General features: G+C 51.3%; 1 protein-coding gene across 13 annotated transcripts in view; it reads left to right on the top strand.

Moving 5' to 3' along the window:
* Window positions 1-14,683, top strand: part of LOC103633789 (rho GTPase-activating protein 7) — a 49,031-nt gene that overhangs the window by 5,693 nt on the left and 28,655 nt on the right. For 6 of the 13 annotated variants that reach the window (XR_004850505.1, XM_035960315.1, XM_035960314.1 and 3 more), the window contains 4 exons: window positions 12,584-12,660; window positions 13,494-13,564; window positions 13,650-13,737; window positions 13,927-14,071. Coding sequence is in view for 12 of the 13 variants with exons in the window: in XM_035960315.1 (XP_035816208.1) it covers window positions 12,584-12,660; window positions 13,494-13,564; window positions 13,650-13,737; window positions 13,927-14,071 (381 nt within the window). In the remaining variant the exon portion in view is untranslated. Of the gene's footprint in view, window positions 1-12,576; window positions 12,661-13,493; window positions 13,565-13,649; window positions 13,738-13,926; window positions 14,072-14,683 lie in introns of all 13 variants that reach the window. The other 7 variants (XM_035960317.1, XM_035960313.1, XM_035960310.1 and 4 more) reach the window with 2 other exon arrangements.

Raw genomic sequence — 14,683 nt, 5'->3', positions numbered from 1 at the left:
ATCCTTCCTATTTGATTAGTCTACAATCAAGGAGAACCTTCTCCATTTGTGTAAGTCGCCGGCTATATATAGCCATGTATGGTGGCACTTTGGAAAGGAAATCAAGCATTTACCTATCAAGTCTCTCCCACTCTTCTCTTAAGCCGGCGACCAGGAGAGCTTCTCCTGTCGACGTGTAGCTCGGCGTGGGGGTATAACCTTGCCGACCACCACGGATCAAAGCTACAAGCTTCGTAGCCGAGGTCCTCCTACCTTGGGCACTACCACCCTTGACAACCTGGTATCACGAAGCCGACGATCCTCGTCTTCTTCACAACCATCAACCTCCACCAACGCAGCCACTAAACAGCCCTCAACCCCACCTTCGCCCTCAGCCTCTACCACTTCCACCGGTCACTCCAACACCATGTCGGAACCATCCATGGCCGACCTCATGGAGATGATGAAATCCTGGCATTCGGAGCTCAAGACGGAGATCAAGGAGATGAAGATTGAGATGGCTTTCATGAAGGAGAAGGCATCCTCGTCATCCGGCGTCGGTGGCGGCATTCGCTTGGAGCCTCCTCGCGAACCGGATCGGCCCCCCAGGTTCCAGAAGTGGGAATTTCCCCGTTTTGACGGCAAGTCTGACCTGCGCCTCTTCATCAACAAGTGTGAGTCCTATTTTCGTCAGCAACGTACCATTGCTTAGGAGCGCGTCGGGATGGCGGCCTACAACCTCGAAGACGTCGCTCAGGAGTGGTTCATGCAACTTCAGGACGACGAAGGCACGCCGTCATGGGGACGATTCAAAGATCTCATTGATCTGCGATTCGGACCGGCGCTGCGCTCGGCACCGCTTTTCGAGCTGACGGAGTGCCGACGCACCGGGACGGTGGAGGAATACTCCAACCGTTTTCAGAGCCTTCTCTTCCGCGCCGGGCGGCTTGACGAATCACAGCGAGTCCAGCTTTTCACCGGCGGTCTGCTCCCACCCCTCAGCCACGCCGTCCGGCTTCACAACCCGGAGACGCTGGCCGCGACCATGAGCCTCGCCCGACAAGTGGAGTTGATGGAGCTCGACAAGATGGCGGTGGCCCCGGCCAAACCGGCGCATCGCGCGCTCCCGGCCACCATGAAACCACAGCAGGCGTTGGCCGTACCACAGGCGCCCCCGCTCCTCGCGCTACCGGCACCGCCGGCGGGTGCTGCACCAGCCGCACGCGAGCGACATCCGGGCCGTCGTCTCTCCGTGGAAGAACAGTAAGAACACTGTCGACTCGGGCTGTGCTTCAACTGCGATGAGAAGTACGCCCGCGGCCACAACCGCACCTGTCGCCGCCTCTTCTACATCGACGACGTTGAACTTGAGATGATAGACGACGCCGCAGGCGATGCTGTCCCAGCAGGGGAGGCCCCCATCTACTCCCTACATGCCGTGGCGGGGGTGCCCACCTTCGACACGCTGCAGGTCCGCGCGTTCCTCGGGACCGCAGTGCTGGTCGCCCTCCTCGACACGGGATCAACGCACAACTTCATCGGAGAGCGTGCAGCGCACCGTTCCGGGCTGCACATCCAACCGCGCCCACGACTCACCGCCACCGTGGCCAACGGCGAGCGCATCATTTGCCTGGGGGTCATCTGCGACGCGCCGATCAGGGTGCATGGCGACATATTCCACGTCGACCTCTTCGTCATGCCCTTGGCCGGTTTCGACCTCGTCCTCGGCACGCAGTGGTTGGGCACCCTTGGACCCATCGTCTGCGACGTCGCCGCGCGGACCATACAGTTCCAGCGCGAGGGACGCGCTGTCTGCTGGACCGGCCTCTCCCCCGCGGACAAGCCGGTCCTCCGCACAGTCACGACGATTCCGACGCCGATGCTACAGCTCCAGCCAGCCCAGAAGCCCCTCCTCGACGCCCTACTCCACTCCCTGGGCAACGTCTTCACCGAGCCCCGCGGACTTCCACCCAAACGCTCCCGTGACCACCGGATCATCCTAAAATCGGGAGCGCTGCCGGTGGCGGTCCGCCCGTACCGATACCCGGCGGCACACAAGGACGAGCTCGAACGGCAGTGCACGCCATGATCGAGCAGGGCATTGTCCGACGCAGCGACTCGACGTTCTCATCACCAGTCCTCCTCGTCAAGAAGCCGGACGGCTCCTGGCGGTTCTGCGTCGACTACAGGGCGCTGAACGCGCTCACCGTCAAGGACGCATTCCCGATTCCGGTGGTGGACGAGTTGCTGGACGAGCTCCACGGCGCGAAATTCTTCACCAAGCTCGACCTGCGTTCGGGCTACCACCAGGACCGGATGCGTCCGGAGGACATCCACATGACGGCCTTCCGCACCCACGACGGCCTTTACGAGTTCTTGGTGATGCCGTTCGGGCTGTGCAACGCTCCGGCAACGTTCCAGGCTTTAATGAATGACGTGCTGCGACCATTTCTTCGTCGGTTTGTTCTTGTGTTCTTTGACGACATTTTGATCTACAGTAAGAGCTGGGGAGAACACCTTCGACACCTCCGCGCTGTCCTCGAGGAGCTCCAACGCCACCAGCTGTTCCTGAAACGCACCAAGTGTGCGTTCGGCGCGACGACGGTCGGCTACCTCGGCCACGTCATCTCTGAAGCAGGCGTTGCCATGGATCCAGCAAAGGTCCAGGCCATCCAGGACTGGCCCACGCCTCGATCAGCAAGGGCGGTACGGGGGTTCCTGGGACTGACGGGCTACTACCGGAAGTTCGTCCATCACTACGGTACCGTCGCAGCGCCATTGACGACCTTATTGAAGAAGGAGGGGTTCTCGTGGAGCGCAGGAGCCGCGGAGGCGTTTGCCGCTGAAAGTCGCCTAGAGGGGGGGGGGTGAATAGGGCGAAACTGAAATTCTCAAAAATAATCACAACTACAAGCCGGGTTAGCGTTAGAAATATAATAGAGTCCACGAGAGAGGGCGCAAAACAAATCGCAAGCGAATAAGGAGTGTGACACGTGGATTTGTTTTATCGAGGTTCGGTTCTCGCAAACCTACTCCCCGTTGAGGAGGCCACAAAGGCCGGGTCTCTTTCAACCCTTACCCTCTCTCAAACGGTCCCTCGGACCGAGTGAGCTTTCTCTTCTCAATCACTTGGAACACAAAGTTCCTACAAGGACCACCACAAGATTGGTGTCTCTTGCCTCAATTACAAGTGAGTTTGATCGCAAGAAAGAATCAAGAAGGAATAAAGCAATCCAAGCGCAAGAGCTCGAAAGAACACAAGCAAATCTCTCTCACTATTCACTAGGGCGTTGTGTGGAGTGTGGAGAGGATTTGATCACTTTGGTGTGTCTAGAATTGAATGCTAGAGCTCTTGTAAGTAGTTGAGAAGTGGAAAACTTGGATGCTATGAATGGTGGGTGGTTGGGGGTATTTATAGCCCCAACCACCAAACTAGCCGTTTGGTGAGGCTGTCTGTTCGATGGCGCACCGGACAGTCCGGTGCACACCGGACACTCCGGTGCACACCGGACATGTCCGGTGCTACAGCCACGTCACCAAAGCCGTTGGGTTCCGACCGTTGGAGCTCTGTCTTCTGGGCCCGCCTGGATGTCCGGTGGCGCACCGGACATGTACTGTAGGGTGTCCGGTGCACCAGCATGGGCGTGCCTGACCTCTGCGCGCGCAGCGCGCGCATTTAATGCGTCGCAGGTAGCCGTTGGCGCCGAAGTAGCCGTTGCCCCGCTGTTACACCGGACAGTCCGGTGAATTATAGCGGAGCAGCTGAAATTAATTCCCGAGGCTGGCGAGTTCCGGAGGCCGCTCTTCCTTGGAGCACCGGACATGTCCGGTGTACACCGGACAGTCCGGTGAATTATAGCGGAGTCGCCTCTGGAATTTCCCGAAGGTGACGACTTTGAAGGTGGAGTCCTCTGGTGCACCGGACATGTCCGGTGGCACACCGGACAGTCCGGTGCTCCAGACCAGAGGTGCCTTCGGTTGTCCCTTTGCTCTTTTGTTGAACCCAATACTTGGTCTTTTTATTGGCTAAGTGTGAACCTTTGGCACCTGTATAACTTATACACTAGAGTAAACTAGTTAGTCCAAATATTTGTGTTGGGCAATTCAACCACCAAAATTATTTAGGGACTAGGTGTAAGCCTAATTCCCTTTCAGCCGCCCTCAAGGACGCCGGACGCGGTCACCTTGGCCCCCGTCCTCACCATGCCAGACTTCTCCAAGCCATTCGTCGTTGAGTGCGACGCATCGTCCCACGGGTTCGGTGCGGTGCTGGTCCAGGGAGGCCACCTCATCGCGTTTTTCAGCTGGGCTGTCGCACCCCGGCATTAGGCGCTGGCGGCTTACGAACGGGAGCTCATCGGCCTCGTCCTGGCGGTCCGGCACTGGAGGCCGTATCTCTGGGGACGCCGGTTCATCGTCAAAACCGACCACTACAACCTCAAGTATCTACTGGACCAGCGGCTCGCAACGATCCCACAGCACCATTGGGTCGGCAAGCTCCTGGGCTTCGATTTCGCCGTCGAGTATAAGCCGGGGTCAACCAATGTGGTGGCGGATGCCCTCTCCCGCCACGACACGCCGGACGATGGGACTCTCTTGGCTCTCTCGGCCCCGCGCTTCGACGTCCTGGCGTCAGGCGCAGCTCACCGATCCCGCCCTCACTGCCATTCGTGACGAGGTGCAGGCGGGCACCAGGCGTGCGCCATGGGAGGTGGTTGATGGGATGGTCCAGTACGCGGGCCGGCTCTACTTACCACCTTCCTCACCACTGCTCCGAGAGCTGCTGGCAGCTGTGCACGCCGAGGGCCACGAAGGGGTTCAGCGCACGCTACACCGCCTTCGACGTGACTTTCATTTTCCTAACATGAAACAGGTGGTCCAAGATTATGTACGAGAGTGCCCTACCTGCCAGCGCCACAAGTCCGAGCATCTCCACCCGGCCGGACTCCTCCTTCCCCTACCGATTCCGCAGGGAGTCTGGACGGACGTGGCGCTGGACTTCGTCGAAGCCCTGCCCCGAGTGCACGGCAAGTCTGTCATCTTGACGGTGGTGGACAGGTTCAGCAAGTACTGCCACTTTATTCCACTGGCACACCCATACTCAGCAGAGTCCGTGGCTCAGGCGTTCTTCGTGGAGATTGTACGCCTCCATGGTGTGCCACGGTCCATGGTGTCGGACCGCGACGTCGTGTTCACGTCAAAGTTCTGGAGGGAGCTCATGCAGTTGATGGGAACCAACCTCCACATGACGTCGGCTTTCCACCCTCAGTCGGACGGCCAGTCCGAATCGGCGAACAGGGTAATCATCATGTACTTGCGGTGCCTTACGAGCGATCGGCCTCGCCAGTGGCTGCAGTGGCTCCCATGGGCGGAGTACGTCTTTAACACCGCCTACCAGAGCTCTCTCCGCGACACGCCCTTCAGGATCGTCTACGGGCGTGATCCTCCATCCATCCGGTCCTATGAGCCGGGGGACACACGGGTGGCGGCTGTGGCCAGAACCATGGAGGAGCGCGAAGAGTTCCTAGCTGATGTGCGCCACCGGCTGGAGCAGGCACAGGCTGTCCAGAAGAAGTATTATGACCAGGGACACCGCACCGTCACGTATCAAGTGGGCGAGTGGGTGCTGCTCCGTCTCCGACAACGCTCCCCTGCCTCCCTCGCCACTGACACCACCGGCAAGCTGAAGCCCCGGTTCTATGGGCCGTACCGCGTGCGGGAGCTCATCAACGAGGTCGCTGTCTGCCTCGAACTTCCGGCCCGCGCTCGTATCCACGATGTGTTTCACGTGGGCGTCCTCAAAAAGTATCACGGCACACCGCCGCAGGTTACGCCGCCACTACCCCCACTTCACCATGGGGCCGTCACCTTGGAGCCAAATAGGGCCGTCCGAACCCGGCTCAACCGCGGAGTGCGCCAGGTACTGGTGCAGTGGAAAGATCAGTCTCCCGCATCTGCAACTTGGGAGGACATGGACACTTTCACCGCCAAATTCCCCACCTTTCAGCTCGAGGACGAGCTGCTTCTCGAGGAGCGGAGAGATGTCATGTACGGCCACACATACGCCAGGCGTAGGAGAGCCCGCGATGTGCACCGGGCCGAGCAGGCAGCAAAGGCACAGGCGCAGCAGGTGAGTGGCTAGGAGGGAAAGTAGCCACCTGATTGATTGTGCATGCAGCAAACATAGAAGGCGACCGCCTGATTGATTGTGCATGCAACAAACATAGAAGGAGATTGGCTAGAAGAGAAAGTAGCTAGCTGATTAGTATCCTTCCTATTTGATTAGTCTACAATCAAGGAGAACCTTCTCCATTTGTGTAAGCCGCCGGCTATATATAGCCATGTATGATGGCACTTTGGAAAGGAAATCAAGCATTTACCTATCAAGTCTCTCCCACTCTTCTCTTAAGCCGGCGACCAGGAGAGCTTCTTCTGTCGACGTGTAGCTCGGCGTGGGGGTATAACCCTGCCGACCACCACGGATCAAAGTTACGAGCTTCGTAGCCGAGGTCCTCCTACCTTGGGCACTACCGCCCTTGACAGCCACCACAACTGTTGTGAGTGCTACAATTGGGGCCGCCACAATCGAAGCGCATTAGTGGGGGTGAGGCGAGGCTGGTTGCGGGCATTGCATGTGGATCCATCACAGATGCTACGGATGGGGCGAGGTTGACCCTAGGCAAAGCACCGACGAGCTTGGCCTCAAACCGGGCTACGTTAATGTGAGCTAGACATCCAACTGGCTGGCCCTACACAAACCGAGAATGGGTCAACATTGCCACCGAGCGAGGTCCCCACACGGGCGAGGGCCCACATGGTAGGTCAAGGCCGTGAAGGCAGTTGTGTCGACGACACAATGCAGGTAGGGAGAGATGGTTGAGTCGATAGGGTAAGGGACTGATGAATGGGTCCCACATGAGAGGAGTGGTAGGCTGACATGTGGACACTTGTCAGGTCCACATCAATGCACAATTAGCTTGCACATTAGTGCATAGAGCGGGTTAGGCCCTGTTTGGATGCGGATGAGACCTAGAAGCAAGTTTAAGGATCCGAAAATAACATTTTGAGAGTACATGGACCAGGTGAGACGCCCCTTACCAAGTTTGAGGGTCACCCATGAATTTTACTCGTCATTTTTTCTTGAACGATATAGGAGAGTCGCGTGTCATTTCATTAAGTTAGGAGAAAAATTAAAGTAAAGAAAGGAAAAAGGGAGAGGTACTTTCATTTTGAGTGGACCATGGTACAATCTACTTGCTCTAAATAGCACGACCAAAAATCATATTATCATCGTGATACGATACTGGGGTACCGTACACACCCAAAAGAGGGGGGAAAGTTTGTGGATAGAGATAGGGGCATAGGTTGCATGCATGTTGATCCTAGTTGTAGCCTGATTACCAACACATAGAAAGTTTATGGAGGTTCAGGCTGCGCCACACGTAATACCCTACGTCCTTTTGTGTATGATGGATTGACGAACACAAAGGTAAAGAATATTATAAGCTCAGATATAACTGAGCACCTTGACCTCCTAACTCTCCTTTATGTTTTGTTCTAGTGAGAGTTCATACTATCTCTGTCTACTTCACCTCTATGTTTGCCTTTTAGATGTTGGTCGGATTCAACCCCCCTCTACTCTGCTTTACTCCTTCCTTTTATAGGTCGAGGGAGGAGAGAGTTACAAGCTCTGATCATGCCATAGTGTTGCGAATGACTTGCTACAGTGTTAGATATGTCCTATTATAAAGGCAAACATGACTTGTCAAAATGACAGGTACCGAAGTCTGCACTGTTGTGTACAAAGTAGTTGGTATCCAGTGTAGCAGTCTATATTTTATAATTCTTGCTAGTACTTTGGCGCATTCAAGCGTGGCTATAGACTATACAGACGACGACACATATCGAATAGTGGTGTTGAGTATGTCTATTACCTTATCGTGACAACAGTGCGCCTATTTGACCATAACGTCACCCATGACATTTAATGTGATGGACGAGAGCCTTATCTAGATCGCCAACATCATGAGGCCATCGAAACTAGGGTTGAATGTAGCACTGTACCTTCAAGGGTCGTCCTACCCTAGCGGGCAGGGGCCAACCTAGCCGGATTAGGGCTTTGTTTTTCTTTTTAAGGACCCTGGGTACCGGGAGGCCTCGAGGCTCGACCATTGGTAAAAGCTCCTAGGTCGGGGGCCTCAGAGATTCGAGGGGCCTGAGTGACCGAGAGAACTCTAAGTCTAGGAGCTCCCTAAAGACTGGAGTGTCTCGGAACCCTAGGGACCCCGAGTTTCGATCTTTCTTGTGGACGACGGTATCTGGACAACCTTATAGGTCTAGGAGGTCTTGAGATCAAGTCCTCTGATAATGATGCCCCTACCTTATAGGTCATCCGGGGCGCGAGGCCTAGGAACATGTGTCCGGCCATAGCCGGGCCGTTGGTAAATTTTTTCCATTAGGATCCTTGGAAGGTATTTTGGCATCGTCTGCATGTATGACCTTCTTTGGACGCTGACACATATGTTATCTGTTTATATTTCCTATAAAACATATGCTTAAAAATTTTGGTGAAGGAAGCTTTGGTCAAGTCTTAACTAATGGTGTTGGTGTGTTTGTGTGTGTGTGTGTTGTATTTGTATTTTTGTACTACACTCTTGGGCGAAGCTAGCACAGCAAATCGACCCTGGTGCACCACTAAAAGTGCATATACATTTTTATAGAGATATGTGGTAAAGCTTAGGATCTTTAATAGCAAAAACTATATGTACCTTGATGCATCAATATTAGGAAAGCTGAACCCCCGTACTATTCTTCTTGATGAAATGATGCATAACCCTCTTGCGTGTTTAAGAAGGTTGAATGTCTATAGTGTTAGTCAGTTTTGGTAAGCTAGAATTAGGGACAGTCACATGATTACCTTCCCCATGCATACTGACCAAATTAGGTAGGGTATATGAGTTGATTAGGCAAGGATCAATCTATGATTGGGTGTCTCTATAAACCCTGTGATCCTTTCCTATATATATGTAACCTATCTACCCTCATTCTAATCAATCAATTCTCAACCATACACTATTCTGCATGGTATCAGCAAACCATGTCACCTTCTTGGCCATCTTCCCCTTCGACTCGCTCGACTGGGTGTGGATGGACTGCGTCGTCCGTTCCTGGCTCTACGACACCCTCTCCGGCGACCTTGTCGACATTGTCATGCGCCGCGGCAACTGCGTCATCACCGCTCGCGCCACCTAGCTCGCCATTGAAAGCCATTTCTTTGGGAATCGGGAGACACACGCTCTCATCCTCGAAACCAAACATCGCACCATTGTCCAAGGCGATCTTCCCGTCGTGGACTTCTGCAAGCGCATCAAGACGAAAGCTAATGATATCCATGACCTGGGTGAACCTGTCTCCGATCGCTCACTCGTTCTCAATCTGATTCGTGGACTCAACGAGGGCTTCGCCCCGGTCGGTCGTCATCTCTAGCGCGGGCGTCCTTTCCCCACCTTCCTCAAAGCCTGCGACAAACTTGTCCTCGAGGAGCTCACTATGGGAGTTGCTCCCCCGACGGCTCTCGTCATCGGCATCGGTAGCAACCCCAACACTCGCTCCGGAGACTCGTCCCAGCACTCCTCCAGGGGCTTAGGTTTTGGCTCTGGGGGCAGCAAAGGTGGCAACTCTAGGGGCTCGTTTTCCAATAGCAAGGGCAGACGTGGTGGCCGCGATCAAGGTGGCAAGCGCGGCAATAAGGATGACCGCAAAGGTGGCGGCTCCAATCTGACTGCGGGCAGTTCCTAGGCACCCAACAGTCCGTGCCCCACATACTACAATCCCTGGCTCATCGTACCAGGGCCTCGTCCGCCACCCTCGCTTCCGTCAATAGCACCGCCACAACAGTAGGCGCTAATGGCCTAGCAGCAACAAGCGCTAATGGCCCAGTACTCTTTGAGGTTTCACTCAGTAGCCCGGCATCGACTTCGATGACAAATTTGGTCCGGTTGGGAAGCCTACTACTATCAGCACAGTACTCTTTCTCGCCTTGTTCCGCAATTGGGCAGTCCTCCAGCTTGACATGAAGAATGCTTTTCTCCACGGAACATTGTTCGAGACTATCTATGCTGCTCAACTAGCCGGATTTGAGGACCCCCAGCACCCCGACTTCGTGTGCCGCCTAAGTCTCTCTACGACCTTAAGCAAGCCCTCTATGCTTGTATAGCCGCTTCGCCTACTACCTGCTGTCTCTCGGCTTTATCAACGCCAACACCGACGCCTCGCTGCTCATCTACCACCACGGGGGCAACACCATCTACCTACTTCTGTACGTGGATGACATTGTCCTCACAACATCCTCTACGACACTTCTTCGCCGCAGTATTGCAGCTCTTCAGAAGGAGTTCTCAATGAAGGATCTTGGCGAGTTACATCATTTTCTGGGGATGCGTGTTCAGCATTGTGATGGCTGCCTGTTTCTATCACAACACCAGTACACACTGGAGATTCTCGATCGAGCTGATATGGCTGACTGCAAGTCATGCACCACCCCTGTTGACACCAGTCCGAAGGTCTCAGCTAACACTGGTACCCCTTTTGGCTCACAGGATGCCTCAGATTTCTAGAGTCTGGCAGGTGCATTGCAGTATCTGATCTTCACTCAACTTGACCTTGCATATGTTGTTCAACAGATTGTCTTCACATGCATGATCCTCGGGAACCCCATCTGCAGCCTTGAAGTGCATTCTACGTTACGTTCGAGGCACCCTGCATTTGGGGTTGATGACTGTCGTCGTCAAGGAGTTAGTGGTGTATTCTTATGAAGACTAGGCTGGATGCCCCGACACTCGCAAATCTACTTCAGGCTACACAATATTCCTAGGTGATAATCTCATCTCATGGTCATCCAAGCGCCAAAACACGGTTTCCTGTTCCAACGCTGAAGCTGAGTATCGTGTCGTCACCAACGCAGTCGCCGAGGCATCCTGGATGCGTCAGCTCCTCATCGAGTTGCAATCACCACTGCGTCATGCCTCGATGGTCTTTTGTGATAACATCGGTGCAATCTACATGGCTTTTCTTGTCTGTACAAGTGCTTGTGGAATATTTGCAGCTTTGGAACCTCATCGACAGTATAAAGCTTCAGGATGACACTTCGGACCGTCACACTCGGCGCCTTTCTAAGCATGGCATCTATTCTAGCAAGTCTGCCTATGACGCCTTCTTCGCTGGGTCCATAACCTTTGCCCCTTGGAGGCGAGTATGGAAGGCCTGGGCACCTTCGAATTGCAAAGTTTTCATTTGGTTGGCAATCAAGAACAGAGTGTGGACAACCGATAGACTTGCTAAAAGAGGGCTGCCTCATCCTATTGCATGCCCTCTTTGTGATCAGTCCGACGAGACCATTCAACATATCCTCATCTCTTGTGTTTTTGCCCGTGAAGTCTGGACTTCGATCCTCAGCAAGTTTGGTCTGCTCCCCATTGCCCCTTTGCTGGACTGCACGCATTTCTCAAACTGGTGGAGCCAAAGCATCAAGAGTGTTGGAAAGGACATGAGGAAAGGACTCAATTCCCTAATCATCCTAGTGGCCTGGCAGGTTTGGAATCATCGTAATTCTTGTGTCTTTGAGGGTTCTAGGCCTTGTGTTCAAAACGTGGTGTTAGCGGTGGTCGAGGAAGGGCGCACTTGGTGCTTGGCTAGAGCTTCAGCCCTCCAAGACCTCCTGCCGCGTCAGCTCCCCTCGGGGACTCCACCGTAATTCGGTGAAGCTAGTGATCGTTCTCTACCTTGTGTGTGGCGCTGTCCTTAGCCGCGGTCTGTAATTGGGGCCAGAAAGTCTTGTCCTGCCCCTCTTTGTATTTTTTCTTCTTAATGAAATGACACGCAGCTCTCCTGCGTTTGCTCAAAAAATCAAATCTACATGACCTCCATCCTGGTTCAGCATCAACGTACCAAGCACATCGAGATCGACCTCCACTTTGTGCGGGAACGCGTTGCTTGTGGCATATTCACCAAGGGTCTTCTGTCCTCTATCTTTGTGGATTTTGGGACCAGTCTGAATGTTCGTTCCACCGATGATCAGACCGCGGGGGCATGTTAGTCAGTTTTGGTAAGCTAGAATCAGGGCTAGTCACATGATTACCTTCCCATGCAGGCTGGCCAGATTAGGTAGGGTATATGAGTTGATTAGGCAAGGATCAATCTGTGATTGGGTGTTTCTATAAACCTTGTGATCCTTGCCTATATATATGTAACCTCTACCCCCTCATTCTAATCAATCAATTCTCAGCCATACACTATTCTACATATAGGAATATAAGATAGTTTCCAAGTTGCCTGCACCTATACTTAGTGCAACAGGTCAACGTAGAACAATAAGAATTTTCCATATTTTAACTACATTTAGCAGGGGAAGTTATCTTTGAAGTGTAATTAGGTGGGTCAGTTTTTTTTTTGCTTTCAACTGATCCTTTTTAATGTGGAACCTTTTATAGAAGTTTGGATGCTTCATTCTGTCATCTTTACATTTCACCACTTCTTTTCAACTTGAAGTTTTACATATTTCTGTCTACACTACGCTTTCCATTTCATTAAATTGGATAGCTTACAGGGATTGGCTGGACAGTATGGAAAAAGCGTTGGTTTATTCTTACAAGGACATCATTAGTGTTCTTCAGGAGCGATCCTGTAAGATGAATTGTTACCATTCCTTCTATGCTGTTCTATTTTCTTTAACTAATTAGTCTAAGACTATTTTGTAGAAAATGTATGTTGTTGTGTCTCTTTGCTTCAGTTACAATACTCTGAATGATTTAAATTGTTGTTTGGACTATTTTTTTAATAAAGCACACTCCAAGGTGAAGTGTATTCTGAAAGAAGACATTAGGTGATGATACCTTTATGCAGTGAGGCTGAGTTAGACCCCTTAATACCTGTATGGACCCTCACACGGTGATCAGATCTCGTTTGATCTTTTCTGTTCTGATATTTTGTTAGCCTTGTGAAACTTGACATATAAATTCCACAAATTTGTTTTGTGGAAGAATAGGTATATGAACCCAACTCTTAGCATCTACACCTAAACTCTACAGAATATTTTTAACAAGAAGTTTGTGTGGCTCACTATCTCCATCTGCTTGTTTAGGTTTACCTGAGCTTTAATCAAGTAAAGCAAGTTATACCCACTGTTAGCATCATAGCAGATGAACTACAGACTAGCATTCTGATTTGATCTAGGTCATTGTATCATTATCCACTATACCTACATAATGTACAGGAAAGCTGAATGAACCTATAAATACAAGTGATGTGGTACTATAGTTTGATTCTGTGCAAAAAACCAAAATGATAATTCTACTAATTGCTGTCCATGTAAACATTTTCAAGCGGTATACATGATTGCAGCCACATGTAAAACTGGTGAAATTTTCTATGGATCTGGCTCAGTAATTTATTCAAACTGAAATGTTAGGTTATGCACAAACATTGCAATTATCCCCAATTTTCTGATTTACTTGCAGAATGTTCCCCCTCCCAGAGGAAGTGAACCAATTGTTACACTTGGTGGAATTGACTTGAATAACACTGCAAGGTGTGAATTTAATGTTGATATTTGTTGAAGTATAAATCTCCTTCAAAAATATCTTATAAGCTTATAATCTTGTGCAATGTTTCAGTATGATAGTCAAAGAAGAAAGGAAACTTATAACAGTCGTGTTTCCTGATGGCCGTGACGGACGCACTTTCACCCTTAAGGTTGCTTGTGTACGGTGATTCAGTTTCTTAGTTACTATAGGAGGGTTGGCACTGGGAGTGTGTAATTGGGATTAGGGTTCACTAGTGAGGCAACAAGTGCGTCATTGGGATTAGGGTTGCAATTTGGGTGTCAAAAAATAATTAATAAGGCTCATGGTATCATATATGGATTTAAAGGTGTGATTTTTCATCGAGCAGGCAGAAACTACAGAAGACCTAAATGAGTGGAGAAGTGCATTGGAGAATGCTCTGGCTCAGGCACCCAGTGTTGTGAATACAGCGGGACAACTTCCAGTAGTCAGCACTGACATAACAGAACCTGTTGAAGCTGCTGTTGAACAATGTAAGCTATTTTTACTTTATCAGAAGTTGCATGTATGGTTCTCTTATTCAATAATAAGTCATAATTTCTAGACCAAGAAAATTCAACTTTTTGGGGAATCAATAGATTATCCAAAATTTCAATGGATATATCAATTCTTAACACAAAGCTCTCCTGATTGTTCAAGAAAATAGCTCTTGACCCCTGTCTTTTTCATTTCTGATAGCTGTGCCTGTAAAAGTGTGGTGATACTATTCCAATTTGTGTTTAACTACCTTTGTTTTACATGTCTTTAATATGTTGTTGATTCAGAAGTTCTTTTTTTTTTTTTTGAGAACGCGCAGGAGAACTGCGCATCTTATATAATAAAGAGGAAGAGAAACATTACAAAAGAGGAGATGTTGCAAAGCAAATCTCCCAAAGACCCACAAAATTCCGAAAGAAATTACATAGAAGTACTGAAACTAGACCCGACCTCGCCCAGGGCAGCAACTAAGCCCATACTACCGACCTCCTTAGCTCCTGCTAAAACCCAGCAAACACACTCATCTGAGAAACATCTAAGAATCCTGGGCAATGAAGGAGACTCCCCATGAAACACTGCTCTGTTTCTCTGAAGCCATAGGCACCAAG

Source organism: Zea mays, chromosome 1 (genome assembly GCF_902167145.1).
Source record: "Zea mays cultivar B73 chromosome 1, Zm-B73-REFERENCE-NAM-5.0, whole genome shotgun sequence".
Lineage (NCBI taxonomy): Eukaryota > Viridiplantae > Streptophyta > Magnoliopsida > Poales > Poaceae > Zea > Zea mays.
This window is presented reverse-complemented; position numbering and strand designations above follow the sequence as displayed.